Source organism: Pimephales promelas, chromosome 18 (genome assembly GCF_988280905.1).
Source record: "Pimephales promelas chromosome 18, fPimPro1.hap1.1, whole genome shotgun sequence".
Classification (NCBI taxonomy): domain Eukaryota; kingdom Metazoa; phylum Chordata; class Actinopteri; order Cypriniformes; family Leuciscidae; genus Pimephales; species Pimephales promelas.
Genome location: NC_142786.1, coordinates 21703306 through 21720059, shown reverse-complemented (window position 1 = coordinate 21720059; position 16754 = coordinate 21703306). Strand labels below are relative to the sequence as shown.

Below are 16754 nucleotides of genomic sequence, written 5' to 3'. Positions count from 1 at the left end.
ATTGGCATTGATCCTTTTATCATCGCCTCCGTGCACTATCAAGCCCTGCTGGCTCAACAGAAAACTGAACAAGGGCGAGTATGTCCACTCAAACACTGCTGATTATTCATCACAGCGAAGAGGATATCCTGTCTTTAGTAGAGAGGCGTTTTATGTTTAATAAGCTTCCGTTACGGAGAGTTTCCGTTCTCAGAATACTACAGGACATTTGTCCTTCCTTATCCTTTAGATTCATTGGCAACCAGCAGGGGGAGAACCAAGTCTTGTACTTGAGCTGGTCTTTATTCTAGCTTTTCATTGTTTTGCAGGAACAGCTTGCGTGTGCAACAGCAAGTGTTGAGGTGTGCATCTCTGCCCGGGTGATGGTGCAGTTTCAGAAGGAGAAGTCCACAGCTGGTCCACGGCACACACAATCCTCCCACACAGAACAAACACGTTTCTTGATGACTCCAGAGTTCGGGCTTTTTTTTTTGCTGTCTGTATATATATTTTTCCCCCCATTTTAATTTTGCAGGTAGCTGCATATTTTGTCAGGGTGGGTCTCAGGTGTGGATAACAGAGGGCGTAAGGAAAAAGAGGGAAAAAAAGAAATCCCATTTATTTCCGTCCTCCAAGGGTTTCCTTAAAACGCTGACTCGCTCACTCGATGGCAATGCACTGTATGGCTCTATCATTATATGGTCAGCTTTAGAATACCCCGATCCACAGATGTATTTGAGATGGGATCTGTAAGAATAGCTGCATCCACCTTCACTCAATGCGAAAGAACATCCAAACTGAAAATCCTTTTACTGATCAAGCTGACCTAGTTCAGGGCAGTCCTTTAAACATTTTGCAAGGTGTGCTCTCATTAACCAGGATATATATATATATATATATATATATATATATATATATATATATATATATATATATATATATATATATAAATAATGAACTGTGCACGTTTACATAAGGGAAATCTGGTTTTAGATCTCTGGTTTTAAAATGTTTTTAGTGATCAAGCAGATTCAGAGCAGTCCTTTAAAAGCTTTGCCAGGTGTGATCTCCCAAAACCAGGAGAACCTTTTAAATTTTATATTATTTGTAATTCAAGTTTTTTTTTTTTTAGCGAAATCTGTATTTCATTTAGAGCATTGCAGATTGCTCTGTGCTCAGCCTGAATAGCACACACACTACACAGCAGAACACTGATAAACTGTGGGTCTTCCACAAAAGTGAAACCTCAGCGTTGTGGTGAAGCTAAAATTTGCCTGTTCCTTTAGGACATCAATCTTATTGAGGGCTCTTATGTAAAAGGCAGAAACTTCTCGCCCAGATAACAGAAAAGGATGCACCTGTGAACATGTACACACCTGGAGCTCTGCCTTGAAAATCTGTGTGTGACCTAATCACCCTTGTGTGCTGGTCAGGAGGAAAGGCTTGGAGGTAGGAGTGTTCTCAGTACGGGTGACATTCACAGGTGCAATATGTGCAATTTTTTCAAATAAATGCATTTTTTTTCTCTGAAATCCTAAAAATTGAAACCCCTTCAAGTCATGTTTGTGTTATGTAAAAACATTTATGTCCTGATCATGACCACAATTGGCCTTTAATGTGTGAGTTTGTGACGTGGATGACATGTAATGACTTTTTTATGCGTGTGCAATTATGCATTTGGTGTTTTTATCCAAGTGACTTACATTGCATTCAATGTGATTGCTGTCTAGTGCCATGCTGTACTATCTGAGCAATCTGCAGGACAAATTCTACACAACAATATGAAAATATTAATAATAATAATAATAATAATAATAATAATAGGCAAGAGTGCACAGTAGAAATTCTGTCATTTAAAATGCATTAGGGAATTTGCTGTAATGGAAAATTCATTTTTTATGTAACAGTGTAGTGTTTATTGTAAATGATTTATCCATGCACATTTTTTTTTAATTCATGTGATTTTTGCACTGGTATGAGGGCGGGACAATAACCCCTCCTCTCCAGCAACCTGTCATCACATGACATCACAGGAATTTACAAACCATCCCATCAAGCTCACGATTAAGACTTCATATCATGTAGACTTTAAACAAGTTGTTTTAATTGGCAAATATAACATACTTTAAATATAATAATAGTAATACTCTTAAAATTTCAAAGGAAAAAGCTGAATTATTGTTTATTTTTAAGCTATTTTCATTTAAAATCTTCCTAGTGAACAACAGTGTCCCTTATTTGAAGAATCACTCGATGCACATCCTTTACTGACTGAACAGGTTTGCTCTTGCTGCACTGACCAATCAGAGAGAGGCCACTCGCTTCTCAGTAAGAACTTGATCATATTTTTAGAACATCTTGGATTACTTTCTGCTTGTTTAAGCAAGAAGTAGGAACCACAACTGAAGGTTGCCATGCCCTCTTTGAGTCTAACCCCGCTTTGTCTCCATAACGCTCAACTGATGTAATTGCATAGTGAAAAGGTCACGGCTGACGGAGCAGATTCTATACTGAGGTCCCTTTTGCAAAAGACCAACCGTTCATTTAAACTGAACGCCATGCATGGTGACATTATCATTAAGTGAAGTATAGGAGTCTGTAGAGCTGTGTGGTGGTGGACTCACCTAACGGCTCGAATTAGGGTCTTCACTGCTGGAATCACATCCTCCATGGCAACGTCACAGTAAGATTTGTCCTCTGTGTGCTCTTCTCCTACTCCCTCCACTATGAGAGATCAATCCGTAATGAGAGGAGGAAAACGCACACACATTACCGTTCAATGATTTGGGGGCAAATTTAAAAAAAAAAAAAGGTATCTTTATTCAGAATGGATGCATTGGATTGATCAAAAGTTGCATTGAAGTGCAGCATTTTTAAATAAAAGCTGTTGTTTTGAACATTCTATTTATTAAATAATCTTGAAAAAAGTGTCAGTTTCCAGCATGACTGTTTTCAACATTGATAATCAGAAATGTTTCTTAAAGCTACACTGTGTAACTCTTTTAGTTTAGTCTTAGCTAAAAAACACTTAGTTCTTTCAAAAATATATGTGCTCATTAATGTATATTTACTTCGTTCAAGTAATAAAGTATTCTTGTGAGTGTATAATATGCCATTGAAAATACATACGGGTAAGGGGTTCTAATGTCGCTCGCCATGTTGCCCCTCCATCTTGAAAGTACATTAGCCAAAGAGGGACATACCCGTTAATTCAAGCTTCGCCTTCCGCGTTTACGCTTGAGTTAACACTCATGGACGAGGTCGAACTGGAAGCCATGTTAATCTTGGACTACATTGGCCACCGTAGGAGTTAAAACGAAATCGGAATTGAGAGGAACAGAAACTAATATTCACTGGATGGTCATATACCTTTTCACCACTAGATGGGGGTAAAATTCACACAGTGTAGCTTTAAGCAGCAAATCAGTATATTACAATGATTTCTAAAGTATCACGTGACACTGAAGACTGGAGTAATGATGCTGAAAATTCAGCTTTATCTTCACAGGAATTAAATGACACTTTATAATACATGAAAATTGTTTTCAATTGTAAAAATATTCCAAATATTACTATTGTACTATATTTTTGGGCAAATGGACACTTTTTACATTTCCGGGGCTCTCAGAAGTGGAAGTCATCGTAGTTACAGTGGTGAATGGGAGACAAAAAGTAAATATATTTTGGGGGATGAATAAGTGCTTTGGCGTGAACGGCTTTTAATTTCTTAAACAACCATGCAGGAAGACACATCATGGCCATACTGACCAAAAATCTATGTACCTGTAGATGGAAATAAATGTTGTGATGTCATTTCCATCAAAAATTGTTGGTCAAAATCTTGTATTGACAAAGCACTCTGTAAAGTCTCATCCAGCACATCCCAAACACTTTCAATGAATTTAAACGGTTAGTTCACCCAAAAATGAAAATTATGTCAGTATTTACTCACCATCAAGTTGTTCCAAACCTCTTTGTGTTTATTTGTTCTGCTGAACACAAAGGAAGATATTTGGAAGAATGTTTTAATCAAACAGATTTCTTCCCCATTGACTACCATAGTATTTTCCTACTATGGTAGTCAATGGGGAATGAGATCTGTTTGATTAAAACATTCTTCCAAATATCTTCCTTTGTGTTCAGCAGAACAAATAAACACATAGAGGCTTGGATCAACTTGATGGTGAGTAAATACTGACAAAATTTTCATTTTTGGGTGAACTAACCCTTTAAGGACTCAGAGGAGCCACTTCATGTGTGTAAATTATTCTTCATGCTCCTCCCAACCATTCTTTTCATGGTCTTTCTTCATGGAAATGAAAAGCTGCACACTTCTCCATCAACTAGGGTTAGAAGAACTGTTGCGAAACATCTAACATGAGAAGGATCCAATCATAGACTCTTAAGCATTTGCTTGTATAAATCCAAACAGCAACTTTTAGTTTTGGGCTGGGCAGTGTATATTATAAATGAAAATATGAAAAGCTTTACTAGATTTGTGATGCCGATAACTGTGGAAACATTTCAGAAAAAAGGGTCCATAAATGCAGCCTAGTTGAGACTTCTTTCGGAAAATTAAAAAAATCGTATTGACCCCAAACTTTTGAACAGTAGGTACGTATACAGTCACCAAAAGGATTATTAGGAACACCGTACTAATACAGACCCCCTTTTGCCTTCAGAACCGCCTTAATTCTACGTGGCATTGATTCAACAAGGGGCTAAAAGCATTCTTTAGAAATGTTGGCCCATATAGGATAGCATCTTGCAGTTGATGGAGATTTGTGGGATGCACATCCAGGGCACGAATTTCTCGTTCCACCACATCCCAAAGATGCTCTGTTGGGTTGAGATCTGGTGACTGTGGGGGCCATTTTAGTACAGTGAACTCATTGTCATGTTCAAGAAACCAATTTGAAATGATTCGAGCTTTGTGACATGGTGCATTATCCTGCTGGAAGTAGCCATCAGAGGATGAGTACATGGTGGCCATAGAGGGATGGACATGGACAGAAACAATGCTCAGGTAGGCCGTGGCATTTAAACGATGCCCAATTGTCACTAAGGGGCCTAAAGTGTGCCAAGAAAACATCCCCCACACCATTACACCACCACCAGCAAGGCATGATGGATCCATGTTCTCATTCTGTTTATGCCAAATTCTGACTCTACCATCTGAATGACTCAACAGAAATCGAGACTCGTCAGACCAGGCAACATACAGTCTTTAACTGTCCAATTTTGGTGAGCTCTTGCAAATTGTCGCCTCTTTTTCCTATTTGTAGTGGAGATGAGTGGGTGAGTTCTCCTGTTGTAGCCCATCCGCCTCAAGGTTGTGTGTGTTGTGGCTTCATAAATGCTTTGCTGCATACCTCGGTTGTAACGAGTGGTTATTTCAGTCAAAGTTGCTCTTCGATCAGCTTGAATCAGTCGGCCCATTCTCCTCTGACCTCTAGCGTCAACAAGGCACTTTCGCCCACAGGACTGCCACATACTGGATGTTTTTCCCTTTTTACACTATTCTTTGTAAACCCTAGAAATGGTTGTGCGTGAAAATCCCAGTAACTGAGCAGATTGTGAAATACTCAAACCGGCCTGTCTGGCATCAACAACCATGCCACGCTCAAAATTGCTTAAATCACCTTTCTTTCCCATTCTGACATTCAGTTTGGAGTTCAGGAGATTGTCTTGATCAGGAACACACCCCTAAATGCAATGAAGCAAATGCGATGTGATTGGTTGATTAGATAATTGCATTAATGAGAAATTGAACAGGTGTTCCTAATAATCCTTTAGGTGAGTGTATACACATGTATCTGCATGAAGGTGAACATGTCAACAGAGGTATCTACCATCTGCAGCGGGCCGTGGTTTTAGGCGGAGAGATGTACGGAATCGAGTCCGATCATTGAAGCTCCAGCTTTTCTGGACCTTGCCGGGGCTGGTGGCTTCAGGAACGTTCTCCGTGCTGGGCGAGCGCCGTACATTACCTGGGGGCAAAGGAGAAGCCTTGCTCCGGATAGCCTGAGAGGAGCGGGAATTGTTCATCCTAATGCGGTCCCGGAAGCCCATCTTCCCACTGGCGAGAGAATTAGAGGAATGATCTGAGTTGGTGACAAACAAGGAAATTAATCAATCTTCTCATTAGCACTGCCTTGATTTTCTGTATAAGACTTTCTCCTACATTTTCCATAATGTGAAACTTTTTTCAGAGACTATGTTTGCTTATGTAAGAGGACATATCAACATAGACAAACAGACAGAAGGTTAGGAAACACACATCGATCTATTTACTGGTGGTGAGTTTAATTTACATGAGAACGCTGACACAACAAAGGAAAATGGTAAGTCAAAGACATATGCTGCCCTGTGTGAGCATCACATAATTTCATAGACATTTGGGTTTATATTGAAATAGTTAAGAAAGCATATGAGCGCAATTTATTGAGCTAAATGGGACGTGACAGTGTGTAAATCGTGCCATCAAAAGGAGCAACTGGAGAAATGCAAGAGCACTCTTTGAATCCATGGTACCACGCACAAGCATGCTAAAGAATGTATTTTTTAGCCGAAACATTACGTGTAATCTTATTTTAAAATGATGACATTTCAAATAATTGATTACAACATGCCACAAAGTAATATTTTCTACAGTCCTAATAGCAGTCATTATTGAAATATTGTTTCAATCATGCACATCGAGGTCACAAACCTCATGCACACTTTATCAAAGAGCATCATTTTGTAACTCATCTGATTACTTTTAGCATGCTAACACATGCTTAAGTACATTAAAGGATCTGACTAACAACTCGTACATGCATACCTCCCCTACAAAATGTCTGACCTTAAAAATTGTTGATGTCCCTGCATGCCATAAGTTATTTAGCCACTCAAGAATAACCGTTAAGTTTAACTGACATGCAAATCCAAATAAACCATGATGAGAAGCGATTGAGGTTTCAGTAACACCCGACCGCATGGTTTATCTTTGCCCTGTGAGCACATGCAGGCCTCATCTGTGTGCATTCAGCACAGATACACAGCCCTCTGTTCTCTGATCAGCCTCTCACAGATAAGGGCAGTGGATCTCTGAGATTATTGAGCTAGTGCAGCCTTCACGTTAGGAATAACTGAGTACAGTCATGATGAATGCCTCGTCAGAGAAAGCATCAACGAGTCTCGCTGCACTGGATCAGTAAGGCTCAGAGAGTTTCAGGCATCAAGGACGGGACGGATCGAGCCCAGTGTGCACAGGCACATCACACATGGATACCTCTGCTTACTGCCAGTATGAATCCGGAAGAAACCCCTCTTTTTAGATACGAGCTGACTGAAGAGACACATAAGGGAGAGGGAGGGATTCGTGAGGGGTTGTGAGGGTTAGTCGGCTGTGCCAGGACGCACGTGTTACACTTGTTTTTAGTGTGCATTTTCGGGCAAACATTAAAATTTATCAGACACAATTCACATGGATCTTGTTCTTGTAAGTGGATTTGAATCCAACTCAGTTTGTGTAGCTTAAAGATAAACTATGTAACTTTTGGCGCTCCAGCGGTTAATAAACAAAACTGCATGCATCTTGCAGAAGAACATAGCCGGAGCTACTTCTCTCTGTTTATGTCAATGACAAGTGGATTCTCCACTTTGGTGGGCGACTCGGTCTATAACAGTCCTTATTTGTCACACTTTAGATTAGGGTCCAATTCTCACTATTAACTATGACTTTTGCCTCCATAAACTCCTAATTACTGCTTACTAGTTAGTAAGGTAGTTGTTCAGTTTAGGTATTGGGAAGGATTAAGGGATGTAGAATATGGTCATGCAGGATAAGGCATTAACGTGTGCTTTATAATGGTGCGTTCACACCGGACTCGAATAGTGCGTCAGGCGCGAATGATTTCAAGTCGATGCAAAGACGCATTATGCACGTAAAAAATTCCTGCGGCGCGAATGAGGCGTAGAGCGTAGCGCGGTAAACGCAAATGATTTAGTTGAGACTGATCTCATGAAGTAGCGTGTGTATGACACGCCAATTCGTATTTCCATTTTTGCCGTGCTATCAGCACGCATAATCGCTTTTCAGCGTGTTTATGAACGCCGTTGACTTAACGTTATTACTGTATATATAAATATATGACTTAACTCAACCCCATCCCTAAACCTACCCGTCACTGGGGTTAATTGCATTTATGAGTCTTCCCCTACCATCCTAGGAAAAAAAAATTGCTCCCTAAATGTAGATCCACAGTTTGCTTCGTTTCGCTCGGACATTTGACGGCGTGTACAGACACGCGGAATCACTCGGACATTAATGGCGTAGACATACACGCATACACGCGGATACACGCAGATAGCTCAAAATGTGTAGAGATAACACGCCACTTGACTCGAAATTGGCGTGTATGTTTACGCAAAAGTCGTGATGTCATGTTGTTTAGTTAGTGCTATTTGTGCATTCACTCGTTTGACGCGAATTCACGTTGAAAAACTGAACTTTGGCGTCAATTCGCGCTGTGGTGAAGGATCTGGATGCTTCAATAAATTATTTTGTAATATGACTAAATGCCTGTGTGGCACAACAAAGCAAATATTTTATCAATTAAAACTTTATTTCAATATACGAGACATGTTCATTTTGTATTGAATGTTATTTATTCCATATCTAGATTATATGAAATATTATTATGATGTAAAGACAACCAACATACATGTGCATAAGATTGTGTCTGAACATGAGAGAAAAAAAATCACAGGACAGGTTAATAACTTTTGGAGACTGGCTCTATTTATAATCAAAACAAATGACAGATTAGTGGATGAGGGCGAGGGTGATCCTCGCACTGATGCGGGACAACAATTCATCAAACTGGGTGCGGGACAGGCAGAAGTACCGCTGACAGCAGCCGTCATACAGGCGCAGCTCCTGGAGCGAGGAAATGGTGAAACTCGCCAAACGGTTCGCCTCTGAAGGGTCCGGTGGACACAAAAATGGCGACGATGCCGCTGTTCTGCTCTCCAGAGCAAATACAGAGCAAATGAATGCTCGATCAACATAAAAAATATGGCCGCCAACGGGTTTCGATTCCGACGCGTGAGACGCACGTAATTTCCGCTTAAAACTTCATTTTTATACCCGCGAATTAACACAAAGTGGTCAAGCCTCAAACTAGACGCGGTAGACGCGAATTTGGTGCGCTATTCACGTCCTGTGGGAACATGATGTAGTCCCTCATTATGTAAATGTTATACAATTTAAACAAAAAAGTTACATAGTGTACCTTTAATGTAATAACTTAAATGCAAGTTTTTCATTCTAAAGGAACAGTTCATCAAAAATGCAAGTTTGATCCTCATGTATTCAAAACTAGTATGAATTTCTTTCTTCTGTGGGACACAAAAGGAGATGTTTTGATGCTTTGTTCCATACAATGAAAGTCAACGGGGACTGGGGCGATCAAGCTCTAAAAATGAAAGTAGTAAACAAAAAGTAGTCCATGCAGACATCTGTGATATATTTCAAGCTAAAATACTGTATATAGCTTTGTGTGAGGAACACGCCAAAATTTAAGCTGCTATTTGCTTACACTGCATTCACAGCATGTCGTAATGTACCGTAATCACAAGATGAAAACAAAAATGAATTTGCAGTGGTCAAGTGGTACAAGTCGGAGAAATTTTAAAGGTAAAAAGTTATATTTACGAGTCCTATGAAGACATATACGCTTTTTACAAGTCGGAATCTCATAATTATGGCGTGAACGCACCTTAAAATCCATCCGCTGTTGCTTTTTAAAACTCAAATAACAAATCTATCGTATGGCTCCAGCACACAACATGTATGGACCAGTTATAATGCCTTTTTTTCTAATTTTTTGTTCATTCTTAACAGCTCCAATTTACTTTAATTGTTAATACTGCTAAATATCTCTATCTGTGTTCCACAGATGAATGAAAAGAACACAGGTTTAGAGCAACATCAGGCTCGCTGTTCCCTTTGGGCAATAACGTGCACTTCAAAACAAAGTGTAACTTAAAAATAAGTGGAGAAATAAGTGCTTTTGGACAAAGGGTTGATGGGCTCACAACACACACAATCAGGATCAGCCTTTCAGAACATCTCTGGTCTTTTTTTTTTTTTTTGCACTGAAATGAAAAACTGCCCCAGGATCAATTTTAAGGGATACAACATGTGCAACTTATAGGGGTGAAAGGTCATTTAGAGGAAGTTGAATGAGGCGGCAGGGATAGGGTGGCATGCAGAAACTGGCCACTAGAGGTCAATGCATCTGAATGCAGCCAACCATCATCACGTTCATTTTAACATCGTCACTCGAAACAAAAAGCACCTCAAACTGTAAACACGGCATGGCCAATGACACTTCCCATTGGGCGAAATTGGCGTCTCAAAAGCCTATCACAAACCTGCATGAAACGTCAGTCCTCCTGAAAACGTGAATGGATGGAGTGATGGAACAGAGATGAGGAGAAGAGGAGGAGAATGGAGAAGTTGAATGAAGGGCTATGAAGATGGAGTGTGAGACACACTGTAATGTCAAAGGGTAAAGAGATAATGCTCGCACACAAATGTGCACAGGCATTAACACACACAAAGGCCATTGAATGGCATCAGATACGTGATCAGTTAAGGAGATTTTCTATTATATAGGCTGCACAAATATGAACTACTAAAAGGCTATATTTTCTCTCTCAAACTTCCAACTTATCTCCCACAAATTAAAGAGTAGAACATCTCATATCTGATACATCTTTCAATGTCCTAGTATAGTTGTGTAGTATTAGTATCAGCACAAAAAACAAGACACAAGCAGACAGAAAGGCACGCAAAAACACAAACACTTCTGCAACTGATTTAACTGCAGATTATTGGAGAGTCAGGTGCTGAACTTCCTGTGAACACTTTACATAATGATTTAAAGTGCCCCTATTACCGTTATGCGTTCTTTTGGATATTATCTTTCATGTAGTGTGTGATTGCTATTTGTCAATGTAAAAGGTGAATTATTGTCTCCCTGATGCCTGAAAGGAGTCATCAGTAATTCCAGTCTTACTTCTAGCATGATCGTACGTAGGTTTGTAATGCATTTGCATAATGGTCTTCATTGGCTGCCTGTGAACAACTCCTACTTTGAACCGCCCTCAAACACTGTAGTTGTAGCTGAGACTGGAAGAGTTTGGTTCGTGTTGTTGACGTGGTTTTCAGCGCTGCGAAAACAAATACATTTTGGGCTATGTTTACGCGGAAACGTTCTGAAGAGAAAATGCCAAAGTGGAGTTGCGTTATCACTTTGTTTTTAGACAAGCGTTATGGATGGGAAATCTGTGTGCATTTGGTGACGTAAAATTGAGTGAAATTCGATGTAATGTGCAAGCAGATCTGTGCCTTCACTGTCTAACAGACTTTTGTGTTTTTACCCTTTAGATGTCGGGAACGCGACGGTGAGCGTTTTTAAGATTTCAACTCTGGAGGCTGGTTTCACTTTTTTTTTACCACTAATAAGGCTCAAAATAGCCCCACAGTAACACGGTAGCATAATAAGGGTCCCTACATTCAAACCGAAGCATTGAGAACTTTGTAAGTGTCCATACAGTTTAATAAGAAGATCATTTATACACACAGTCAACTTCGCGAATACAGGAAGAAGCCATCTTTGAACAATAGTCTCTACCAGTCGATCTACGAACACCGATCCATGTGTGCTGGTGAGATGTGAATAAGGTGATAAGGTGAGTGCGAACAGTAGGCTACGTGTACATCCTGAAGAGAAGAAAATGGTTCGTGTTTGTGTTTCTTCCGGAAACAACGGACCATATGAGATTCTGCACAGTTCAGCGCACATGGATCGGCGTTCGTAGATCTACTGGTAGAGACTATTTTTCAAAGATGGCTTCTTCCTGTTTTTGCGAAGTTGACTGTATGTATAAATGATCTTCTTATTAAACTGTATGGACACTGACAAAGTTCTCAATGCTTCGGTTTGAATGTAGGGACCCTTATTATGCTACCGTGTTACTGTGGGGCTATTTTGAGCCTTGTTAGTGGTAATAACAAGCGATTTTTATTTGTCATTACTCTATGCCCTATATACTAGCGTTATACTAGCATTATAGGCTAAACTGTTTTTAGAGATAAAACTATTTACATTCGGCAATCATGAAAGCAAATCTCAGATAACGGTTGACTAGGTAACAATGTGTAATTAGACCAAAGGTTCATTTTGCGCCAGAGTTCTCCTTTAAGCCCCAAAAACACAGTCGCCTTGTAAACGAAAGATAAAATCTGATAAAATCTTTTTACGTTTTCACCCGAGAGCGTTCTTGTGTAAACAGGGCCTACATGCCATGCGCTTCAAAGGATGAGGACTCGAGCTTGAAATCAATAGAGTAAAACCGATGCCATTGTTACTGTTTGTATTAGGGGTTAAACAAATTGTTGCTGATCCGTGATCCATACACGTTTTGCAAGTTTTGTCTTGTTAGATTGCACATTCAGTCGATTTTAAACCATTCCAGTGCTAGAAGAAGCAAAAGAGAATTTAATTCGGTACTCGCCCTCCCTAGTTACTGTTGCTACGCCTGTCAAGCTTTCGCGGCTGGCACATCTATTACAGTGTGTATGCACCGGTGTCAGACATTCCCAATCAGATAATTAGTAATTTTTGGCGAACATATTAAATATCTGAGAGAGCAAGACAAAAGGGACTTCAGTATTCCATTAGAGGGATATATCCATGACATAATATGCAACCGATTAGATAATAATTTCATAAAAATTTAAGCTAAAGCCTATAGTCCCAGCGCAAGCAGCAGCCGCCTCATATGCTGCTGACCATTCAAATAGGAAACACACAAATTGAGGAACAGCTATGCTCTTGCACAGCAGGGTATGTAAAATGATCCTAATAATTATAAATCAAACAGCTTATCCTTAAATCTTGTGGAATAACACTAACACCGGGAGAGCCACGATCGGATTAGGTTAAAGTTACTTAGTCAGGGGTAAGATGATAATTTTATCGTATGTCAGTGAGCATCCGTCTTGTCTTATTTTACGTTAAAACATATGCATTGTGACCAAAGTACCATCATTATTTCCAAGCAATAGGTATTTTTGTTAATCCTGTCGACATTTAGTTGTGAATGGGTCTCCCACTGTTTGATCACACCCATCATTTCTCCCCTCGGCTTTTAGATTGTCGGGAAGGAAAAAAATAAACTTTTAGAATACCCGGTATCAGATTTGCACAATCTATACGCACAATGCTTCGGTATGTTTCCCTCGCTCGAAAGCTTTCCAGACCTCCTGCGCTTAGTTACGGTTGCTAAGACACAATTGACCATTGACGGTTTTCGGGCATTGCTTACCGAAGGGTCAATTGATTCCTCTTTCGGGTCTCCTTGCCCTTGGATGGACACATACAGACAAAATTAGGTCAGAATATCAGTCTCGGCAAGTATTCTCGTAAACACAGTCGGTTTTATCTCAAGAGAAAGAGAACAAGAGAAAGATGTGCATCATTATAATGGATCCATGTATTCTGTCTTAAAGTGACAGCAGCCTATAAATACTTGCTGTTGTCTATGCAGTATGTAATCAATGTTAATCAAACTACAAACGTAGCTTTAAAAAAGATGAATCTATATTAAATTTATACAGTGAACATGGTGTTATTTTACATTTTATTATTAAATTTCTGTACCTGAAATGAATACAGTTAGACCTTACTTTATTCATAACTTTGTAATATTGTATTTACCTATGCTTGTAATTTGGGTATTTGTTCTTATTTTTTACTGACTGCTGACTTAGACTAGTAGTTTTTATGTGGTATCAAAGTACTTAAAGTGTGCTTTAAGTAATAAACGGAAAGCAAAGTTACCCCCACCATTTTTTTTCTTGCTGAATCAGAAAAAGATCCAATCCCTGACTGAAAAACCATAATATGATCCGGACCGTGAGTTTTGAGATCCATTGAACCACTAGTTCGTACTACGGTGTATCAAGTGTTGAAGAAGAGATGAAATTCATCTCCGACACGCTATAAGCAGTCAACCAATCACAACAGACTGGGCCATCTGACCAATCAGAGCAGAGCAGACTCTCGGAAAGGAGGGGTTTAGAGAGAATGAATCCTTTATCGAAATTATTTCAGACACTGTGAGAAAAGAGCTGATGCTGCAATGTACATTAGGAGAAAATTAAAGTGTTTTTTGACCTTGGAAGCATGTAAACCTATTGTAGGAGACCTCTAAAACTAAATTAAGAGCTTTTAAAATAGCATAATAGGGGCACTTTAAGTAATGACCTGAAACTTTACTACACTACAGTGTGCTAGCATGTGAATTTATCTGTATTATTGAAATCGCAGGGAAGAGTTAGTGTCCTCTAGGAAGATTAAACTGGACAGTGGCGTACCTGTCCCCCGACAGGTAGGGGGAGCTGTACGGCCGGAGCCCCGACAGCAGGGTGTGGTAGGAGTTGTGGAGAACCTTCTTGGTGCTACGCTGCCGTTGGAGGTGACTGAACAGTAATGTCAGTTCTCTGACCCACAAGCAAAAAATGAAAATAATCAAACATGATAAATGAAACAAAACAAAAAAAGGAAAAAGAAGCCAAACTAACAAACACAAAGCTAAAAACTAAATAGTAAATTAAGCATCAAAATTCTTTAAAAAGACAGGGATTATTCCGTTTATAAAACATCTACTGATCAAATATGTTATTTGTGTACTGAAATACACACTTCCCTGTCATTTTAAATGATTGATTAGTCAAATAAATTCACCCAAAGATGAATGCATGTGGGATAAATAAATACAAATATATAATTAAGAATAAAAAATGTGGCATAAAACACTATATGGAAACACTGAGAAACTTCATAAAATGAATTAAATAATATTTTGAATTAAACAGTCAACCAATTATTGACCCATCAAAATTTGTGAAATTTGAATTTTGAAAGGATCTGTTACATACTTCTTGAGTTTTTAATTAGTGTTGTATCTACAAATATGTAGAAGATATAAATCCTTCAAAGATTAAATTTGCATAAGAAGCAGACTATAAGATACAAGTTTAACTTAATTTACTTAATTCTTGTTCTAAGAATTTATTATTTTATTAATTTTGAAATACATTATCTAACTTAAAACATGAATCGCATTAGGGTTTTTTAATACTAAATAAGTGGTATATAAATAAATAAAAATGCTGGTTACAATTTCTGTTTCTCCACATTTTTCATCCCACATTAACTGGAACTAAAATTAAATCTTATGTAACTCATGAAATCATTGCTTTCAGTACATGCAAAAATTAATGTTGCAGATGAGTTAAACAAAAACAAAAGGAACGGCAAAACTATCAATAAAATCATGATTTCTGGGTCAAAGTACCATTTTTAATTTAAGTGAAATACATTTTGTGTCTGTGCATGGAGGATAATACAATATTATTTTCTCAGAAACATGATTATAAATCAGTCTGACTGATGCTGTAGTATTTGGGATATTTTGAACCCCTTCTTTTTGAAATCATGACCTGTCAGTCATATCAGTTACACACAAGGCCAGTTGAACGTGCACAGCACAGATAAGCATCTCCGCCGAGGGCTTTGTTACATACTTACCTGAAGGACGGCAGCATACTGTCATAGAAATACCAGGTGGCTGTGAGATATGAGTGCTGAGCATCTGTAGAGTAGAGACGCCATGCAGCCTGGGGAGACAACACGACACAGCACGGCACAAGATGACCCACCCAGACGTACATGCACACAACACACACATATTTGGACGTGGAAATAGAAATCGTGACTGTGTGTTGCTGACGGAGCGCTCACCTGTATGAGGTTGGCAGCAGGAGTCCTTCTCTTCTCAAAGTGTTTCTGCCGGTGCTGCTCCTGTACTTTCAGAGCAAAACCCGAACCCAGGATTCCCTTACAGAAAGGACAGAGGGCCATTAGCTGGTTTGGGATCAGTGGAAAAAGAAATGTCAACGGCCTTAAGATCGACAGCATATCTTACAGCGGGCAGGGCAAAGAAGGACACTCCCAGCAGGGCAAAGCAAGCCGCTAAAAGCCGACCTTGCCAGGTGCGCGGCGTCTTGTCACCGTAGCCGATCGTCGTGAGGGTGATCTGGAGGAAACAGTCGAGGTAAGAATAACTAAATGGCCAGGGGAGTCATGTAACAGCTAAATTCAAAACCTTATCAAAAAATGATTTGTTTTTGATGAATGGTTTTTGATGAAAACATTCCAGGATTTTTCTCCATATAATGGACTTCACTTCACTTCACTTTAAACTACACCAGATGATGAATAAAGGTCTTATCTAGCGAAATGGTCGGTCATTTCAAAAATAAATAACAACTTTAAGTTTTATAAGCACAAATGCTCACCTTGCTCTGTTCTGTGATGCGCGTTCGTGACTCGTTCAAACTCGTTCATCAAAATTAACAAATCTTTTTTTGAATCATTTGGTTCATTCAACGAACGAAATGACTCGAAAAAAGATTCATTCATTTTGATGAATGAGTTCATCAAATGAGAAATAGAATCCAGGTGGTTTTTATTTATTTTTTAAATGACCGATTGCCTACCTGAGGTGATTTTGTTACACTATGCTAAACTGCATAATATCTCATCGTGAATACTTCTGACCGTTTATTCCCAGGATATGACCGACTGCTTTCCATATGTCCATCTTTTTTAGCTTATCCTTGAAGAGGGGGTTTGACTTGTCAAACAGTG

At 39.1% G+C, this 16754-nt stretch overlaps 1 protein-coding gene across 2 annotated transcripts in view; it reads right to left on the bottom strand.

Annotated features, from left to right (window-relative positions):
* Positions 1-16754, bottom strand: part of kcnq4 (potassium voltage-gated channel, KQT-like subfamily, member 4) — a 77612-nt gene that overhangs the window by 11211 nt on the left and 49647 nt on the right. For both annotated transcript variants that reach the window (XM_039680654.2, XM_089123111.1), the window contains 6 exons: positions 16030-16140; positions 15846-15941; positions 15633-15721; positions 14417-14542; positions 5832-6058; positions 2604-2703 (listed from right to left, as the gene is read on the bottom strand). In XM_039680654.2, coding sequence (XP_039536588.1) covers positions 2604-2703; positions 5832-6058; positions 14417-14542; positions 15633-15721; positions 15846-15941; positions 16030-16140 — 749 coding nt within the window. The remainder of the gene's footprint in view (positions 1-2603; positions 2704-5831; positions 6059-14416; positions 14543-15632; positions 15722-15845; positions 15942-16029; positions 16141-16754) is intronic.